General features: G+C 44.6%; 1 protein-coding gene across 3 annotated transcripts in view; it reads left to right on the forward strand.

The window, feature by feature from the left end:
* Positions 1 to 19909, forward strand: part of LOC310879387 (matrix metalloproteinase-17-like) — a 103896-nt gene that overhangs the window by 81385 nt on the left and 2602 nt on the right. For all 3 annotated transcript variants that reach the window (XR_014571004.1, XR_014571005.1, XM_083794012.1), the window contains exons 5-9: positions 3568 to 3744; positions 5893 to 5995; positions 11414 to 11496; positions 15379 to 15531; positions 16909 to 17166. Coding sequence is in view for 1 of the 3 variants with exons in the window: in XM_083794012.1 (XP_083650138.1) it covers positions 3568 to 3744; positions 5893 to 5995; positions 11414 to 11496; positions 15379 to 15531; positions 16909 to 17166 (774 nt within the window). In the remaining 2 variants the exon portion in view is untranslated. The remainder of the gene's footprint in view (positions 1 to 3567; positions 3745 to 5892; positions 5996 to 11413; positions 11497 to 15378; positions 15532 to 16908; positions 17167 to 19909) is intronic.

The following is a 19909-nucleotide window of genomic DNA, read 5'->3' on the forward strand; positions in this document are numbered from 1 at the left end:
CCCCCCACCCTGCTCCCCTCTGGGAGACCCCTCCTCCCCCTGCTCCCCTCTGGGAGACCCACCCACCCTGCTCCCCTCTGGGAGACCCCTCCTCACCCTGCTCCCCTCTGGGAGACCCCCCCACCCTGCTCCCCTCTGGGAGACCCCTCCTCACCCTACTCCCCTCTGGGAGACCCCCCCCACCCTGCTCCCCTCTGGGAGACCCCTCCTCCCCCTGCTCCCCTCTGGGAGACCCACCCACCCTGCTCCCCTCTGGGAGACCCCTCCTCACCCTGCTCCCCTCTGGGAGACCCCTCCTCACCCTGCTCCCCTCTGGGAGACCCCCCCACCCTGCTCCCCTCTGGGAGACCCCTCCTCCCCCTGCTCCCCTCTGGGAGACCCCTCCTCCCCTCTAGGAGACCCCTGCTCCCCCCTGGGAGACCCCTCCCACCCTGTGATACCAGGGCCAATCAGAGGCCAATTAGAGGCAGCTGTCAAGTGCTGATATGCCCTCAAAGCAATCAGAAAAAGGAACAGTCCTTGATTTTTCAAAGGGGGTTCTAGTACAAGAATTAACACAGCAACCAATGGTCAAAATTAATATATTTCTTTCATGTTATTGCCCAAAATTGTAGCTTGTAACTTGAGTAGCTAAGCTACAAAAAATGACCCAAAAGGTAGCTGAGCTACTTGACGAGGTACACAAATATGAATGTAGCTAAAATACCACAAGCTACAGCAAAATGTAGCTCAGCTACGTAGCTCAGCTACATGTAGCTTAATACTCCCCAACACTGGCCGTTAATCATCCACCCACTGCATAACCCTGATCAGTGAGACGGTTTACTATACAACGACAGCCCACAAACATCTCTGTCCTTGTCAGTGAGACAGTTTACTACAACGACAGCCCACAAACATCTCTGTCCTTGTCAGTGAGACAGTTTACTATACAACGACAGCCCACAAACATCTCTGTCCTTGTCAGTGAGACAGTTTACTACAACGACAGCCCACAAACATCTCTGTCCTTGTCAGTGAGACAGTTTACTACAACGACAGCCCACAAACATCTCTGTCCTTGTCAGTGAGACAGTTTATTATACAACGACAGCCCACAAACATCTCTGTACTTGTCAGTGAGACAGTTTACTATACATTGACAGCCCACAAACATCTCTGTCCTTGTCAGTGAGACAGACAGTTTACTATACAACGACAGCCCACAAACATCTCTGTCCTTGTCAGTGAGACTGTTTACTACAACGACAGCCCACAAACATCTCTGTCCTTGTCAGTGAGACATTTTACTATACAACGACAGCCCACAAACATCTCTGTCCTCGTCAGTGAGACATTTTACTATACAACGACAGCCCACAAACATCTCTGTCCTTGTCAGTGAGACAGTTTACTATACAACGACAGCCCACAAACATCTCTGTCCTCGTCAGTGAGACATTTTACTATACAACGACAGCCCACAAACATCTCTGTCCTCGTCAGTGAGACAGTTTACTATACAACGACAGCCCACAAACATCTCTGTCCTTGTCAGTGAGACAGTTTACTATACAACGACAGCCCACAAACATCTCTGTCCTTGTCAGTGAGACAGTTTACTATACAACGACAGCCCACAAACATCTCTGTCCTTGTCAGTGAGACGGTTTACTACAACGACAGCCCACAAACATCTCTGGGAAGCTTTCTATGTCATCAGTTCTCAACGTGGGGTCCGGGGGACACGCCAGGGTCCTTGAGGAGGTTCCAGGTGTCCCCAGATTGATCGTTATATATAGGAGCAGACTCACAGCGCTTTCTTTAGGTCGGCTACTTTCGGCACCAGTATAAAGTATACATAAGGTATATATATACGTAACCACGGTCTGTGGACCTCACCGATGCACATCATAAATACAATACATTCAAGAAAGCATGTATACATGTGCGGTCTCTCTCTCTCCCTCCCTCTACTGTGATTCTCTGGGTTCTTGTGTCCATCTGTTTCTAGTTATTATATGTATGATCCCTCTGTCTCTCTATGCACTCTTCTCTTCTCTTCTCTTCTCTTCTCTTCTCTCTCATTAAGCTTACATCGCTGCTATGTTTCTCTCGCGCGCACGCTCACAGCCCCCCCCCCCCCTCCCCACACACACACACACACACACACACACACACACACACACTTTCTGTTACTGTTACAAGTCTTCAGAACTTGGCTCATCCACCCAAATCTGTGAGTTCTGACTTTGATGACAGACATTAAAGTCCATCCTGTGACCTCAGAGATTAGAAACTTGCTGGTATCTAAATAAGATTACACACTACTGATTTCCCTTTACTGTACGACTCTCTCTCTCTCTCTCTCTCTCTCTCTCTCTCTATCTCTCTCTCTCTCTCTCTCTCTCTCTCTCTCCCCCTTCCTTTCCACTCCCCACCATGTGCTCCTGTAGATTACAGTCAGCATTTTGGCCGCTGAACATATCCCAGCTGACTACTGTAGCCATGACTGCATCTCATACATTGTCCTTTGTGAGTGTAGAAATGAGGTGTCACTAAGCCAAGTCCACTGTGAAGGCTAAAAGCCTCCTGACTCCAGAAGCTCTGCCTCTGGAAGCTATAAGCGATTGCTCCGTCACACGTTAGCATTCCATGCGTTAGCGTTTTTTCCTTAGCGGCTCTCTCGCGTAGCGGAACCAGACAACGGGAGGGGGGGTGGGGGGGTTGTTGCTTGGTGGCTTTTCATTTCCCAAATGTGCTTGGGGGGGAAATGCTTTTATAAGCCGCACAGTCTCCTCAGGTGTGTCTTTCCACACTCAGATTTTGATTGGCAGCCTGAGGGCTCAGGTAGTATTACCATAGTTATCGCACACAGCACCGTGTGCCTGAAAGCATTCAGAGCCTCCAAGCTGTCTTCCGCAACTCTTAACTTCAACTAGATAAATATTAGTTGAAAAAAAGGCTGGTTGAATGTACACTTCTGCAATGCAGGAGGAGTTCTTACCATTACAATGTGTTCAAATACATTATACAGTAAGGCAGCCAAGGTCCACCTGGTTCCATTTCTACACTTGTTTAATTCAAAATTGTTAAATTAATAGGATTTTACTATGTGATACTGATTCTATTCGTCAGTGATATGCGACCTTTGTGATTTGAGAATGATGTTGATGTCGTGAACTGATGATTAGGGTGAAGTATTAATCATGAAATCATTCTAGTCAAAGTGAAAATGCACTCCACTGTCCTCCCTCCCTCCTACCCCCCCCCCCCCCCCCCTCCTATTGGCCAGTCAGATGAGTTAAGAGGCCATACATGTGCTAAGTAGCAGCAAAAAGAACACTTCACTACTCATACCATAGCTAAAGGTGATTTTGGTGATTCTGTGGTTTCCTTGACAACAAGAGGAAAAAGAGACGGCCTGCAAAATGCATTATTTTGTATAGTGATCTGAACCTAACTCTGTACTCTCTCTCTCTCTCTCTCCCCCCACGCTCTCTCTCTCTCTCTCTCTCTCTCTCTCTCTCTCTCTCTCTCTCTCTCTCTCTCTCTCTCTCTCTCTCTCTCTCTCTGTCTCTCTCTCAGATGCTCATGGGATGGACTTGTTTGCCGTTGCTGTCCATGAGTTCGGTCATGCCATTGGCTTGGCCCACACGTCAGCCATGGAATCCATCATGAGACCATACTACCAGGGGCCCGTGGGCGACCCCCTCAAGTACGACTTACCCTATGAAGACAAGGTCCGCGTCTGGCAGCTTTACGGTAGGGCTAACCGATGTGTTTTGAAATCGATCAATATGCCGGTTATTTATAAATGTCATTCAAAGTACACTAAGAACTTTATTTGCAAAGCATCTTTCAAAAACATAGTTACAAGGCGCTGTACTGTGCCTGTATATGAATGAGAGAGTGCGTATTGTTCTTGTGCATCTCTTAATGAGTGACAGAGTGTCTGTATTTTGTATGCATATCCTGGCCTAGTTTTCCCCCTCATCTTGTGTTCCACCTTCTCCTTACCTCCGCCCATCTCCTCCCTCCCTCCTTCCCTCCCCTGCACTCATGTCCTCATTTCCCTCCCTCCCTCCCTCCTTCCCTCCCCTGCACTCATGTCCTCATTTCTCTCCTCCCTCCCTCCTTCTCCATCATCTTCCGCCATATCAAGACCTTTCCTTTCACACCAATCCCGGCCACACTGGTAGCATGGTTCGTGGTTGTAGTGTACTGTACACCCCTGGCATTTATTGCATCAGACACATCTGGAACGACGCATCCTACGTAGTAACAAAAACCCTTTTATATAATTCAGTCTGACGAGAACCCAGTACTCGATGCCAGTACTTGATTCAAAGTGTAGACACTCTTGGTCAAATATTATCACCTACAAGGGAAACTGGGAAAGTCACATTTTTACTTTGTAATTTGTCTTTGAAATGTAGTGGAGTGAAGTCAATTCCAAAATAATTCATACTCGAGTCAAGTAAGAGATACTCAAACCAACAATAACAATGAATGACCAGAGTATGGGATATCAAAAGCAGATGCTTTTGATACTCCCCCCGCCCCCCGCCTGAAGATTTAACCCTGAATGCAATATTGTACTTGCTGCCGTTGTCCACGGTTTTTGTGTGTGTGTGTGTGTGTGTGTGTGTGTGTGTGTGTGTGTGTGTGTGTGTGTGTGTGTGTGTGTGTGTGTGTGTGTGTGTGTGTGTGTGTGTGTGTGTGTGTGTGTGTGTGTGTGTGTGTGTGTGTGTGTGTGTGTGTGTGTGTGTGTGTGTGTGTGTGTGTGTGTGTGTGTGTGTGTGTGTGTGTGTGTGTGTGTGTGTGTGTGTGTGTGTGTGTGTGTGTGTGTGTGTGTGTGTGTGTGTGTGTGTGTGTGTGTGTGTGTGCGCGCGCGCGATGCGGGAGGCCTCATTAGTTTCTTTAGAAGAACTTTATTGATTTATTTAGCTTAAAACTGGAGAGTCTGGCTGGAGAGAGGAGGTTTAATTGCCATTCCATATGGCATCAGCCTGTTATAACACCACACCATGATAGACGCCTGGCGATAGTGGATAAAGTAGGAGAAAGGAGGAGAGGGAGATGAAGACTTCAGGCTAATGAGACGGAAAGAGTAAACAATGGCTGTGAGCAACGTAGACCAGCCGCTGGTAGAAGTCCTTACATGAGTTCACCTCAGTCCACTTGGGTTCGCTTCAGTTCAGTTACGGGGTGCCATTTGTGATCCCATGCCGTGCCACCCCCTACCGTTCACATTTAATGTCAAATGTCCTTCTTTGATGCATATTTTCCTCTACCTTTGAATTAATTTTTTTTTGCAGATCAATCTGTTTTGAGGCACAATGTGCCTCTAGATCCACACCTTATGACTCGTTGTGAGCTTGTAGATCAGCTATTTTCACGCATTTTGAAATAGTGTTTATCTTTTTGCCACCTTCTATTGAATTTTACATTTTTGCTGTCTGTGTTTTATCTATTGTTCTTTTTTTCTCTTTCTATCACTCTGTATATCTTGAACACAAAGTAGTTGTGAATGTAATGCCATTCAGTTTAATACTGTTAAATTCCGTTTCATGAAATTTCATGAAATGTAATTTCCATCAATTCAGTAGATCCCACCTAAACTGACCTGAACCGACCTAAACTGAAGTAAACTGAAGTGACCTACTGTACTGTACTGTACTGTACTGTACTGTACTGTACTAGAAGCGTAATTTCAGAAGAAACAAAAACGTGTCAAAAATGGAAATAACTGCAATGTGTTCAGGAGAAAAAATGGGAAAGAACAATTACATAAAATAGACACATTATAGCAAAAATAAACCATGCATACATAATAAAGTGCATAATGAACTGTTCATGGCTGCGGTGGTCGGTGCGTGGCAGTTGACCCTTGACCCTCGCCCTCTCCAGGTGTCAGGGAGTCTGTGTCGCACACCAACCGACCAGTGAACCCCTCCCAGACGGAGGAACCCCCTGTCCTGCTAGACCTGCCGGAAAACAGATCCACTGTTCAGTGAGTACAATCCTGTATAATGTCCACAATGCTTCTCAAATGTTTTTTAATTTCAAAGTCAGGTTTGGTTTGCACCGTTCAGGCCACGGAACCCCGTATCTCAGAGTGTACAAATGGAACCAAATGGAACCAAATCCACTTTGTTCCATTTGTACACTCGGAGTTACAGACCTGTAGCTGATATGTATTTACATGACAAAGACATGGTAAATATTCCGTATTATTCAAATCAACAACACTTTTATGGGGGCGCAATTAAGTAAATTATTTAGATCAGTCTAATGTCATTTTCATTTTAACCAATTCAGTCAGACAACTCACGAATAGATGTAACCAATATTTATTATAGAATGAGAATACAAGTGCACATATGATATTTGACTTGGCGTTCGGCTCCTGCTGCATTTTCTCCCTGCTCGGCACGATTGAACACCATCATAAAACATTAAGAGCAGGGAGATAGATATACAATAAAACCCATTGGGGAGCATAAATAACAGGTGGTGCTGGGGTGGTGGTGGGAGCAAACATCACATAACAACCAGGAACCATATGCAGAGGAAGGCAGGTAGAGCATGCAGTCTAGTGAGCTTAAGTAGCCTGCCCAATTGATCAGCTGACTGCCACGTCAGCGAATGACGTGTGGGACTTGCACACAATTATACACCCACATAGTAATGCAGCATGTTAACCCCTTGAGCACTGCATGAACCCCCTCGAGTATGTCTGAATTAACTAACTCCGCAGGCTACGCATCATTTATGTACAGTATGCCCTATACTGTCTGGAATTTATACTTTGAGGTACTGTGCCTCGCATTGCAAGGCATCATGAGTGAGTTTGTCTTGCCCAAAATAGAGATGCCAGGTTAAAAAGTGGTTAAAGCTGTATTGTTGGATACACAGGCCCTATGATACACAAGCAGGATTATCATTACAAGCCAGTGGGCCTGGAAATAAGGCATCTCTCTCCCTCCCCTGCAACACACTCCCCTGTCTATCAAATTGCCTTGACAAAGCAAGACAAATTTAGCTTCTGCCTGCAGTTTAGTTTTTTGTGTCAAGGGAAAAGGTAGTGAGGTTAAGAAGTCATCTTGTGCTGGAAAATCCACCAAAATGCAGTAGTGGGAGTCATGGTGGTGGAGGTGGTGGGAAGATTTTAACCATTAAACCATTAGTCAAGTCAACCGGAGTCCCCCAGGGGTCTATACTTGGCCCGTACAAAAATGGCCTTTCTACAGTACAAGCTAAGCTTATGGATCAGCTATTTTCACCGAATGTTTTCCTGTTATGACATGCCCAGAATAGAGACACTAGGGTTCATGTGGTTAGATTGCAAGGGAGGTGCCACTGCCAAGGAGATTTTACAAATCTCGTAAGAGCTTTAGGAGAGGAGGACATAGGCCACAACGCCACGTTTAGATAACAGAGGTCTCGAAGAGTCCCGTTGTGTACTCCCTTTTTATTGTGACAGTGAAACACTGTAGTGTGCATGCCAGGTGGTTAGGTCGGTGGCGGTGTGACGCACTAGATAGACCAGTCACGCATGTGTAGAACCACTTCCGCTCTAATTCCTATCACACGGCTGTTTGTTTACATTAACCAATCAGGGGCGTAACTAGCGTGACAAAGATTGCGTTGGTCGACCAGCCTGTGTGGGGGCCTACTAGAGCCCTGCACGGGCCCAGATTATGGGCCCTGGCCCCGGCCCGGCCCGATCCCATGGAATTAAGGCCCGCTGTGGTTCCGCCGTTTTAAAGCCAGGCCCGGCCCGAAGCCCGACACCTTTTCTAGCGAGTCGCTGGCCGTGCATTCACAGTGCGCGCAGCGCAGCAACAGCAACAGCTGAATTGTCAATCAGCAGCGCTCTGCAGGCTCTCGCGCACTTACATTTTCTGTGTGTGTGTGTGTGTGTGTGTGTGTGTGTGTTTGTGTGTGTGTGTGTGTGTGTGTGTGTGTGTGTGTGTGTGTGTGTGTGTGTGTGTGTGTGTGTGTGTGTGTGTGTGTGTGTGTGTGTGTGTGTGTGTGTGTGTGTGTGTGTGTGTGTGTGTGTGTGTGTGTGTGTGTGTGTGTGTGTGTGTGTGTGTGTGTGTGTGTGTGTGTGTGTGTGTGTGTGTGTGTGGGGCCCGTTGGTCAGGGACAGAGTCAGCCCGGGCGGGGCCGTTTTGTCAGGCCGAGGCCGGGACCTTGCAGGGCTCTAGGGCCTACTGACGTCTAGTCGTTACATTTGTATTCCTAGGATGAGCGGGGCGAGGGAGTGCTTGCTCATTCTAGGAACTAAAATATCAACTACAGCTCTGCTCCAATGTAATAAGCATACACAACGTGAGCCGATGTGAGCCATGACATTCACAGGGAGTCCCTCTCGTACCCGTTCACATGGAGGCGGAGCATTTCCAAAGATTTCCAATCTGGAAGTAAAGGGGTGACTTGATCTAAATAAAGTCATACAAGCTCCAATAACAATGAACAATACAATCAAAACAACAATATTGATTCAACATTCACAAAGAGGTCTGACAAGAATACCACAACTTTCAATTCAATTAAAGTTTATTAAAGTGCCAAATCACAACAAGTTGTCTCAAGGCACATTACATGGAGCAGAGACTCAACATTGTGCCACCCTGAGCAAGTTATTTGCCAATTTGCCATGAATCTTCTATGTGAGATATCAGACCATAATTTTACCCTATGGACATTCAACCAAAAATTCAAGCAAAAACATCTCACTAAGCCCTTTACTTAGTGTTCCAATAACATTTGAAGAAGGCATTGGAACAATGTGATTGGTCCAATGTTACAGCGAATAACTAAGTTTAGGAAATCTATATAACAGTTTTATTGAGTGACATGTAAGTTAAGCTGTAGTTTGCTTTACATGAAAAACACCTTAGCTTGGCTAAGGGTTGACGCGCACGCACGCACACACACACACACACACACACACACACACACACACACACACACACACACACACACACACACACACACACACACACACAAACTAGAAAGGTTAGTGATACATGCTTTTTCATCAGGCCAGGTGGCCTATCCCAGGCTGTGTAAACGTGGGTTGCAGCCGTTGTAAGCCAGAGGAAGTAAAGTTGTACCTTTCTTTTCACTTTCTTTTTCATTAAATGATAGATGGGGCAAATGGAAAATTGATCTGGGAAAAAACTTTAACTTGATAGAATGAAACAAAGACACCAAATCCAATGACGCTCCATGTGAATTGTGCTCCGACTAATGACATTATCGTCAGCAGCTTCTACAATGTTTCGACTGAGCTCAAGTTGAAGAATTGACAATTCACTTTGAATGCCTTATCGATGGCAGAAAACCAGTGTTTAGTCTTAAGGGGATGTATCTGTTTATGAGGTTGTAAAAAATAAATTTGTCTTTGAAAAGTTCTAAAGCCACGTCTGGACAGTAACTTTATAAAGCACCGTAGAGAGGCTAATGCACACCCAAATGAACACCTCATAAACCTGTCCATAAAACAGAGTGCCATCCATCTGGAAAACTGCAAAGGTTACCCCTGTCTTTACCCCCTTAAACCCCTTAAGCGTCCGTATTCTGGCCTTGTGATAATAGCAGTAACTTTAATAGCCTCCCTCCTGGCCAGCCGGGGCGCTTGGTGGAGGGGAATGGAACTGGTTGGAATAACCTGGGAACCCCCCCCCCCCTCCCCCTGTCAGGCATTGAAGGAAACATGAGGTCAGTCCGTTGCTCTCCCCAGGTTGGCAGAGGCAGTGTAGTGCCCAGGATTGGACTGGGTGACAAAAATGTTAGTTTTTTTGGGCGGTCCAAACCGGATATCTTTTGGCCGATAAGTATCTTCACCATTTATCTTACCAGTTTTGTCAAAGGTGACTATAAGAAGTAGCCATGCAGAACAACAGAACAACATCACTATACAGTGAGATTTATTATACGACCAGGGGTGACTTTAGAGCTTTCACCATGATGAACCGTGATGCACTTCTCTCTTGAAACTGTCACACTTTGCATTCCCCTCTGCTGGATGGAATCGTTAACGTCAAATAGGAAAAGAAAAATGGCTAATGCTGACGTGCTGATAAATGTGCAGTTTTGTGCACCATCCCAATTCAGTACAAACATTAAATCAATTTGTGGAGAGGCACTTAGAGCTAGCAGAAAAAACATGGATGGTTGTCATGACGTGCACATATTTGTTGGTATAATTACATCTCATTGAAACCAGAATGCATAATATTGGCATGAGGATCCACAGACTGACTTGTCTTGCATTTACTTTCTTTCTAGTCCAGCATACAATGTTACTGTACCTACTGTAGACCAGGGATTCTCAACCTGGTCTACAAGTTTATCTTTTATTATTTTTTGCAACAGAATTGCTGGAAAATCGAAATGAAGAGTTTACATAGTACACATGGTACATGCATAAACTTTGATTATATCTGGTTTCAGTATTTATGTATAATGTATTTTTCTATTTTTAAGGTTTATTGTAGCTGTCAATTTGTATTGGGGTGGGGAGGGGGGAGGGGGTTGGGGGCGCGAGACATGGCCAAAGCATTTCCCAGCCAAAAACGTTGAGAACCCCTGAACTGTCCTAGACTACAAAATGAAATGCCTTCATTCGGCATCTGATACTGACGCGCACACATGCTGGATACACGCACGCACAGCACAGACAGACAGTAAAAAAACATGTTTGACTTACGTGTGAAATGTCGCTGCCTGTGTCTCACCTCCTTTCAAACATTGACTGGTTCAGCGGCTCACTTCTTGTCCACGGCTCCACTTGTGAAGGAAGTGTGCAGAAGGTGGATTAGCGCTGCTGACACAGGTCACTGACGTAGTCCTCTCTGCAGTGACATGGAGTTGTGAATAGAGATCTTTGTTGATAGGATCACTGGTGGGCTTCTAGTCACACAGAGAGCCCTGTGGTGGTAATTGCCTCGTCATTTGCATGCCACTCGTTTAAACCCCTAGAAAGCCACGGATCAATGCACTGGGGGAGCTGATGTCATGCTGGTCATCACGTCTATAATGAAGTAATGATATCGCCTGGGTGTGATTGAAATTCAGACACGCATGCATGCGCACACGGCACACGCACACACGCACACACACACACACACACACACACACACACACACACACACACACACAGTGTGCTGTGCGTTTGCTGCATACAGATGCAGCACATACATACTGTACATACATGGACACATACATTCGGTATTTCAGGCGCAGATGGTTAGTGAAGACATAATGAACAAGAGTAACGTTATGTTGTTATGAATTATAAGTCACAAGCTACAGGCTTGTCCGGGCTGTTTCATGACTGAAATATGATTTTGTTTCCCCTCTTCTTTCCTTTTTGTCTTCCCCTCCTCCCGTTCTCTCCTCCTCCTCTCCGTCTCAGACTGGGATCAGACGCCCCAGACAGATGCACCAGTAACTTTGATGCGGTGGCCCAGATACGAGGCGAGGCCTTTTTTTTCAAAGGTACGGAAACCCCAAATTAAGGAAAGCGTGAGGGAGGAGAGCAAGGGGAAGACCAAATGAAGAGTTTGATTAGACCAGTGGTTTTCAACCAGTGGTCCGGGGACCGCCGGTCGTCCTTGGGGCGGTTCCAGGTGGTCCCCAGCTAAATGATGGAGAGTTGATCTTTAACTCTTGAGAGTGTACGGGACTTACATTATTTTTCAACATCTACAGTACATTACTTAATTTACAAGAAGTCTACACAATGTAGAATTGTTATTTTGAACAACGTTTGTCAAAAGCATGGAATTGTAGACAAAATCCAACGACAACTCACAAAGAACTAAAATATTCTTTAGTCCGTGACTCAAAAGCCGAATAAATAATGGGCCTTGAAATGAAAAGCGTTGAAAAGCACTGATTAGACAATGAGAGAATGAGAGGAAGACGGAACGTGCGGCGCAGACTAAACAAAAACAATCGATTGTAAATAGCGAATACAGCAGATCTACCAGCTCACAATGTGTCACAATGTCACGCATGGTGAGCTATTTGCGTACCTTCATTACCTACAAAGTTTAATTTACTACAAAGTTTAAAATATAGGGATTAATCAATCTAATCGATGTAGTCTGTATTATAAAAAGAAACTCCATTAGAATGTGTGCGCAATGATGCATACTTACTTTTTATTATAAAAAAGTACTTCTCTATTATCCCATTTTGGGCGGGAATCCCTTTTGGTGTTAGCATCATGTTATGCTTTAGCTATTGAAAAATAGCAGATCTATAAGCTCGCTAGGAGCTTGTTGATCTGCTATTTTTGAAAAATCGAAGAACGACTGCCATAGAAACAGCTTTTTCAGAAAACCGTCAGGATGTAGAAGACATTTTTAGAATCTGATCTGATGGATTATTTGATTAATCAAAAAAACGATAAAGTGATCACTATGAAGATGATTGATGGTTGCAGCCCTGAGGCCGTAGTCGTGGTGACTGATTGAGATCCCACTATTCCCGCTCATTCAAAGGGCTTCTGATAACTTCTGAGTCTAAGGATATCAATGTGTCCGTATGGTTTCATCTCAATTTCCTATTAATCACAATACATTTTGTACAGAACCGCTGCTGTGTTTGTAGAAATCCTTGTGTTAGTTTAATTCGGAGAGTGTGGAAATGTAACCAAATCCTTGCTTTTAACAATGTGTTACATTTTGAACACTTTCAGAGTTACAAATGTACAAATTAAGGATTTTTACTGTGCATGTCTGTCAGCAAGCTTTAGGAGCTGCTTACCGCTGCTGCCATTTCTCACACATACTGACCTTGGGGCGGAAAGTCATTCAAAAGTCATTTCACTCTCTTCCTCAAGACTCAAATTACTTTCTGGCATAAGACAAATGTCACTCTCAGCTCCAAAATATATTTAGTTCACAATGCAGTAGCTAGTTTCTTACTGGTGTTAACAGAGAGCACATCTGACTTCTTTCCTTTGGCTCAAAGTTCGGAATTTCTTAAATCTGTTTCGTTTAAGAATTTATATTAACCTTAGAATGTTATAATGTTGCTGATGTCTGAGGTGGGTTGTCTTTCAGTACCTTCATGATGCTCAGTGATCATCATAGAAGGTACAGTAGGTTTGTTTCCTTGCCCACATCCCTGTTTCTTTCTACAGGCAGGTGTTTGGGTGAATTCCACAGACTGATATACCAACCTACACTGTATAGAAATAATAGCCAGTTCTCAGCCCATCTGGCATTTCCAAAGTCTAGGCTTAATATTCCACCGTGCATTGGATTTACCTCTCATTGCCAAACAAAACTTGGCCTTGCTCTCTCTTAGGACAGTGAGTCAGACTGTAGTGGTCAATGCCAGAATGAAGTGAGTAGGTCACGCAGCTGGAGAACTGCAGTCCAACACAGCCCAAGGCTTCAATACAAACAGTAATTCAGTATTTTACCTGTGACGTGAGCGCCCCCTCCTGAGATACTTCCGGGTCCTACTTTTGTGTCGCTTTTGTGTCCCCATGGAGTTATACTGTGACGCTCCGTCGGACTAAATCTGAGACGAAAACAACCACGAAAGTCAAATTTTACCGCTTTCCTCGCAACAACAAAGCTGCGCTGCTCTCCCAAATCTGACAGTGACAGGCCGTCTGTCCCACATGGAATACTATCGCCATTTTATTTTATTGTGTCAAATAAATCCTCATAATGAAAACTAGATTCAACATACTCAAGCCTGCACACATTCTAAATATACCCCAGAAATATTTTACCGATCAAATGGACTGTTGCCACCTTCAATAATAATGATAATAATAGTCTTTATTGTCTCCACATCATATATTTTTGTTGTCATGGACACTTGTACAAAACATTAATAATTCCACTCGAGTTGGAAGCATTAAGACCCATTTTAACCCTCAATGGCTTCCTTTCTGAAAAATAACGTCACTGTAAAAAGATTCACGCGTTTAGATATTCAATTTACAATGAGATGCGGATGGGAGCTGGTGCCACTTGGACCCGGACGTAACGTAGCACTACAAAATGACGTCGGACTTAAATACTGAATATCCGTCCCTATCCTCAAGCTGAACTATGGTTCAGCTTGAGGACAACTACACCAGATCAAGCCCCCAGGGCAGCCGGTGAAACCTTGAAGCCATCCCACCCTAGTGGCCAAAGCTGGAACAGCAGGTGGGGCAAAGTCTATGCACGAGTAAAAGAGCGCGCAGCTGGGGTTTAACAGAGCGCTCATTCATGAATCGATTCAGGTGTGTTCAGGGAGGTTTTGGTGCTCAAATCAAGAAAATGTAGACCCCCTTGTGAAAGTAGAGTGTTCTTCCGGATGCTTCAAACGCCACTGAGCAACTTTAATTGGAATTGATAGCTGGGGTGCGGCAGTCCACTCTCTAGTTTATATATAACTCTATGCACCACTAACACACTTAAAAGCAACAGTAAAGTGTGATCCTAAATTGTCGCTGTGCTAGTCATGACATTTTCACCATGCACGTTCTCCTCATTGGCGTCTTTTAAGCCAATGAGGAGTCTACAATGCCTTCCCATACTCTGAACGGGCGTAAGAGCTCCGGTCACAGAATTTGATGCGTCGTCACATCAGTCAGTCCGGAACGTCCTCTCAGACTATGGGGTCACATGACAACTGCCGTGCTACATGGAGTTGTGCATCAGTTGGTTCAATAATCTATTTCAGAACATTTACATTTTGATGGAACAATCAATCAGTCCTCTCTCTGGTCACTGTACCAGCACATTTGCATTCAGTTGACTTGCCTGTTCTGTTTCCCATTTTTTTGCCATCATGTCTAGACAGTAGACACATTTTAGACGAGGTACAATTTTCAGTACACAGCAGTGCTGAACCGTTCTTTTGGTTGCATCTGTGGAAATATCATGTGGATTAGTGTAGATGTTTGGGGGAATTGTACATGTATACCTACTGTATCTGCTATGGTTTTTGAGCTGTGCTTAACCGCTCCAATGACTGGCCACGTGTGTCTCTATGTGTGTCTATGTGTGTCTGTCTGTCTGTCTGTCTGTGGACAGCCATTATACCATTGGGTGACCTATCAAGTGCCGCTGTTTTTGTATCCTTTGAAAGTATTGTGAGGTTACAGGTGCATGATGGGAAGCCGAGTTTTTAGTCTAACACCAATGTCACTTTTTTATTATTATTATTATTATTATTATTATTTATTTGTAGAGTCGGCATCAGGTCTTTAAGCATACAATGTTTCCAAAGATCAGCGGCGATATCCGTTTATTGCTTTGACAGCACGGAAAATGGATCCACAGATCCGGCACGCACCACTGTGTACTTCTTTTTCCTAATTGCAACGTCTGTGTTTGGTCTCTCTACTCTCTTTCCACGCAGGGAAGTATTTCTGGCGTCTAACCAGAGAGAAACACCTGGTGTCTCTGCGTCCCGCTCTGATCCATAGCTTCTGGAGAGGCCTGCCAGCCAACCTTCACAGTGTGGACGCCATATACGAGAGACCCGGAGACCACAAGATCGTTTTCTTTAAAGGTATTCTAAAGCAGTGGTTCCCAAAGTGGGTTCCGGGGACCCCTAGGGGGTCCTTGAGAGAGTTCCAGGGTGTCCCCAGCTAAATGATAATTAGAAACCTTATGGGTCTGTAACTCAATCAATGTTAATTTAACTCTGAGAGTGTACAAATGGAACCAAATGGACCCGTTAGTCCATTTGTACACTCTCAGAGTTAAATTAACATTGATTTTACAATATAAATTGGGGGTCCCAGAGATAGAAATGCCATTAAATGGGGGACTGTAGCCTAATTCTTTCTTGAGATTAAACTGGTTGAGAATCACTGCTAGAGCCGGAAAAATCTTCTCTTATGGGGGTCCTTGGCATATCTTTTCAAATGGGGATCCGTGGGGCTAATAAGTGTCAATTTGGGGGTCCTTGACATGTTTTGGAACCACTGTTCTAAACAAAACATTGGACGCTAGTTTATCTATACAGATCTGTCTTGGTCAGTTGCCCTCGGGTTTTTGTTAGTTTTGTTTTTCTTGACCACAAATGGTGAGAATTTTTAGATGAATGTACAGTTCGCCAAGTTGCTGTGGATGAGAGCGTCCTTCTGAGTCATTTTAAAAGCAGAATAGCAGACAAGACAGTTTCAACAATTTCAACACAAAGGTGCAACATACTTAACCACTTCAACCATGACAAATTAACCACTTCAACCATGGCGCCTCATACACGGCATGTCAATATAGCCGTAGCTCCATTAGATGACATGTTGTGGGCTTGTCTTTCAGCTATTTATGAAATCATTTAGAAAGGGTTTAGTGGTTAAGGGGTTAAAGAATAAAGATGAAAATGTGCTGTGTGGCGTGTAGTAGAGAGACATGAAGGAAAAAACTCTCTCTCTCTCACATACACACACACACACACACACACACACACACACACACACACACACACACACACAACCTTGTGGTGAAAAAAATATTTTAATTTAGAAAGTGTGCTTATATACAGTATCTAACAGATGGTGACAGAATAGTATCCCACTGGGTTCGTTCTTCAGTGCTACGATGACAAAAACAAATCATCTTCTTTATTACGCCCAGCAGGTGAAAAATGTCCTTTGATAATTTGACATCACAAATACATCATCCGTCAGTGAATCATGGCGTAAACATGCAGATATTTGATTTGATTGTCTTTCATACAAAAGCAAATTAATCTGGGTAATAACATAAGCAGTTTTTCTGCAACACACCAATATTGTTTTGTCGACAAAATCAACTGTAGATTTTGTAGTAGATAAATGTGAGCAATTTAGGGAGAACAGTAGGGATCTACTTTGGTTGGGGTCCTTGACTCACCACGCCTCTCTGTCCCCCCCCCCCCCCCCCCCCCCCCCACACGCAGGTCTAAACTACTGGGTCTTCAAAGACAACAACGTGGAGGAGGGATACCCCCGTCCCATCAGCGACTTCGGCCTGCCGATGGAGGGCGTGGACGCCGCCTTCGTCTGGCTGCACAACGACAAGACGTACTTCTTCAAGGACAATCACTACTGGCGCTACGACGACCACCTGAGACGGATGGACCCGGGCTACCCCAAAGACGCCACGCTGTGGAAGGGGCTGCCGCCGCACCTGGACGACGCCATCAGGTGGTCTGACGGTGAGTGTCCTGAACGCTAGAGAGCAGGGCTCCTCAGAGTGGGCGCCGCGTGACGGCAAGTCCAGGGCAGAGCCGTAGAGTAAGAATGAGTTACGTCGTCAACTCCGTTCACTTCGTGGGGCCAGTCCAATGGCGGCCGTTCTAAATAGACTTCTATTGGCGAAGAGTGACAATGTCCTGGACCGGAAGTTGGCAGGATGCGCTGGACTCAGGCTACAGCCCAACTTTAATGATATTAAATGCTCAGTTTTCTGCCCCCTCAATGTCGTAACTCTGTCTTACTCTATGGCTCTGGTCCAGGGGTGGCACAGAATGCACAGAATTATAGCATCAGTTTATTAACCACTTAAACCCTCTGTACTTAGTCAAATGGACGCGAGTTGCACTGTACTTGCATGCCTTCTTTTTCGATCTACACCAAATCTCTCCACCAAAAATGGCAGATCTACAAGCTCACAACGAGCTTGTAGATGGGCTGTTTTGGGCGAATGTGCTCCCCTGAATAGGGATGCTGGGGTTAAATGACATACTGTATCTTCACGGGAAAGATTTACATACTTACGTACTGTAATATGACCTAAATGTATAGGTGCTATGCAACAATGTATTCAGGATGAAAACGTTATATCCCTGAGCCAAAAGGTTTTGAGAACCACTGCTGGCTAGAGTCCCTATTCTGGGCACAAAGTTTCTGCGAAAATAGCAGATCTTCATCATGTTGTGATGCAATATGTTGTGAGCCTGTAGATCAAATATGTTATACATGTGACAACGATATACTGTACTGTACAGGGAAGTGTAAATCAGGCTTAAATATAATAATTGATATAAAATAATTGACACGAGACGCTGAAAAGAATGATTCCATCAGTGCTCTAGTTCAGCTGAAACACTACTAAATGTTCAGCTGGAGGGGAGCTTTAGCCTTTAGGTGCACTTTCCCAGGGCCGGATTTACCCTCCCAAGGGCCCCCGGGCTAGACAAAATGTCAGGGCCCCCCTGGGCGGCAAAGCAGCGCGGCCGGAAAAATATTTTGTATTTTGTTTTAATTTTGCTGTAATTTTGGGGTACCCAGCCCCCCAAAAGAGAGAGGCAGGCAGGCAGACAGACTAGTTGCTGAATGGATGCAGCCACTAGTGCCAGTAATGCAGCAAAACATTTCACAATGTCCACAATGTATAAAATCACAGTAAGAGAGATGAGCAATAAAGAAAGAGTAAAGCCACTAATAGTGCACTAATGCAGTTGCCAGCTTTTCAGCAAAATATTGGGGGTATTTTATTAAAATGTTGGTGTACCCAGCCCCCAGAGAGAGAGAGAGAGACAGACAGACAGACAGACAGACAGACAGACAGACAGACAGACAGACAGCTGTGCATGCATGGCAGGCTTTAGGGCTTCCCACAGCTACCCCACAACACAGCATCACTCATGTCTGCAGTGCAGACTGCAGAGCAGAAGCTCTCAATGTTTAACCATAATAATAAATATACAATAACTAAACATAAATCAAATCATATTAAAAGCCCACCCTAGCCCAATGGTAAGTCTGCCTCCATATGGCAAAATGTGTTGTATTTTATATTGTAAATATCAAGAAGAAACATTTAGTACAGCAGCGTGTGCCCACGCGGTCACACACAAGCGAGCAGGTTAATATTAGGTTAGTACTTTGTGAACGTTCCCAATGCCGTGAATTATGCATGTGAAGTGTACATGAATTATATGAATATGAATACAATTAAAGTAGTAGAAATACAGTAAGCGAGGTGAGGAAAGGAAGGCAGAGGATCAGATGTATTACATGAATCTACAATAACACGTAGGCGTTGTTACTGTATGTTATTTCCCCTGTGGTGACCGCCATCGATCCATGCCCTCGCTGGCTCGCTTACTGTAGATATTGAAGTTGCACCTGCAGAAAAATCTATATATGTTTTTATTTGTACACTGTTATTATTGGTTAAGGTGTGTTTAATATACGCACGTGTTTAATATACGTGTGTGTAACTGTGTATGTGTGCGTGCGTGCGGGCGTGCGTGCGGGCGTGCGTGCTCGTGCACACTGTGAAATGTCTGTGCTTGTGTGCAGATCTATATGGCCCAAGGACATGGTGCTTTATTGACATTGCATGATAATAGATGATAATGCATGATAATAGACTGATATGAGTACATGTGCCAATCCTTTTGATGAAGAATTGAAAAAACAGGATCTGAGCAAGCAGTTTGAGCATCGACTGCAGTGCATCAAACCCTTTGCCAAATGTGCCCTTTGAAGTGTTGCAAAGAAATTGAGAATACAGACGATGACCTTATGCTGAGCGAAACAACAACTACTTTGTTTTACGAGGTCATGGCCGGTGTTCTGTAACAGGTCTGGGAGAAAAGGCTAACCACTGAAAAGCAGACAAGGCTCAAGAAGATGGCTCACGCATGGTCTCACACGTGTTGGCACTTAACCCGCAAGTCGCAACCCGCTTTCCCATACGCATGTGGGCAGGATAGCAATTTCAGGGATAGCGCAACAACACATGGCAACATTGCAGGCTGTACAATTCTTGTCCACAACAGTGTGTCAACAACACAAATACAATTGGAATTGGAGCTGTTTGCACAGCTAGTCTCAGTCAGAGAAAGAGAAATGGAGATAGAATCTATAAGAGAGGGGAAGTATTATAGACTAAAGATAAAACGGAGAGAGAGAGAGATGTGAGGAAGAGGAAGAAAGGGAATGTTGTGA

The sequence above is a fragment of the Protomyctophum parallelum genome (assembly GCF_964188405.1).
Source record: "Protomyctophum parallelum genome assembly, chromosome: 21".
NCBI classification, from domain to species: Eukaryota; Metazoa; Chordata; class Actinopteri; order Myctophiformes; family Myctophidae; genus Protomyctophum; species Protomyctophum parallelum.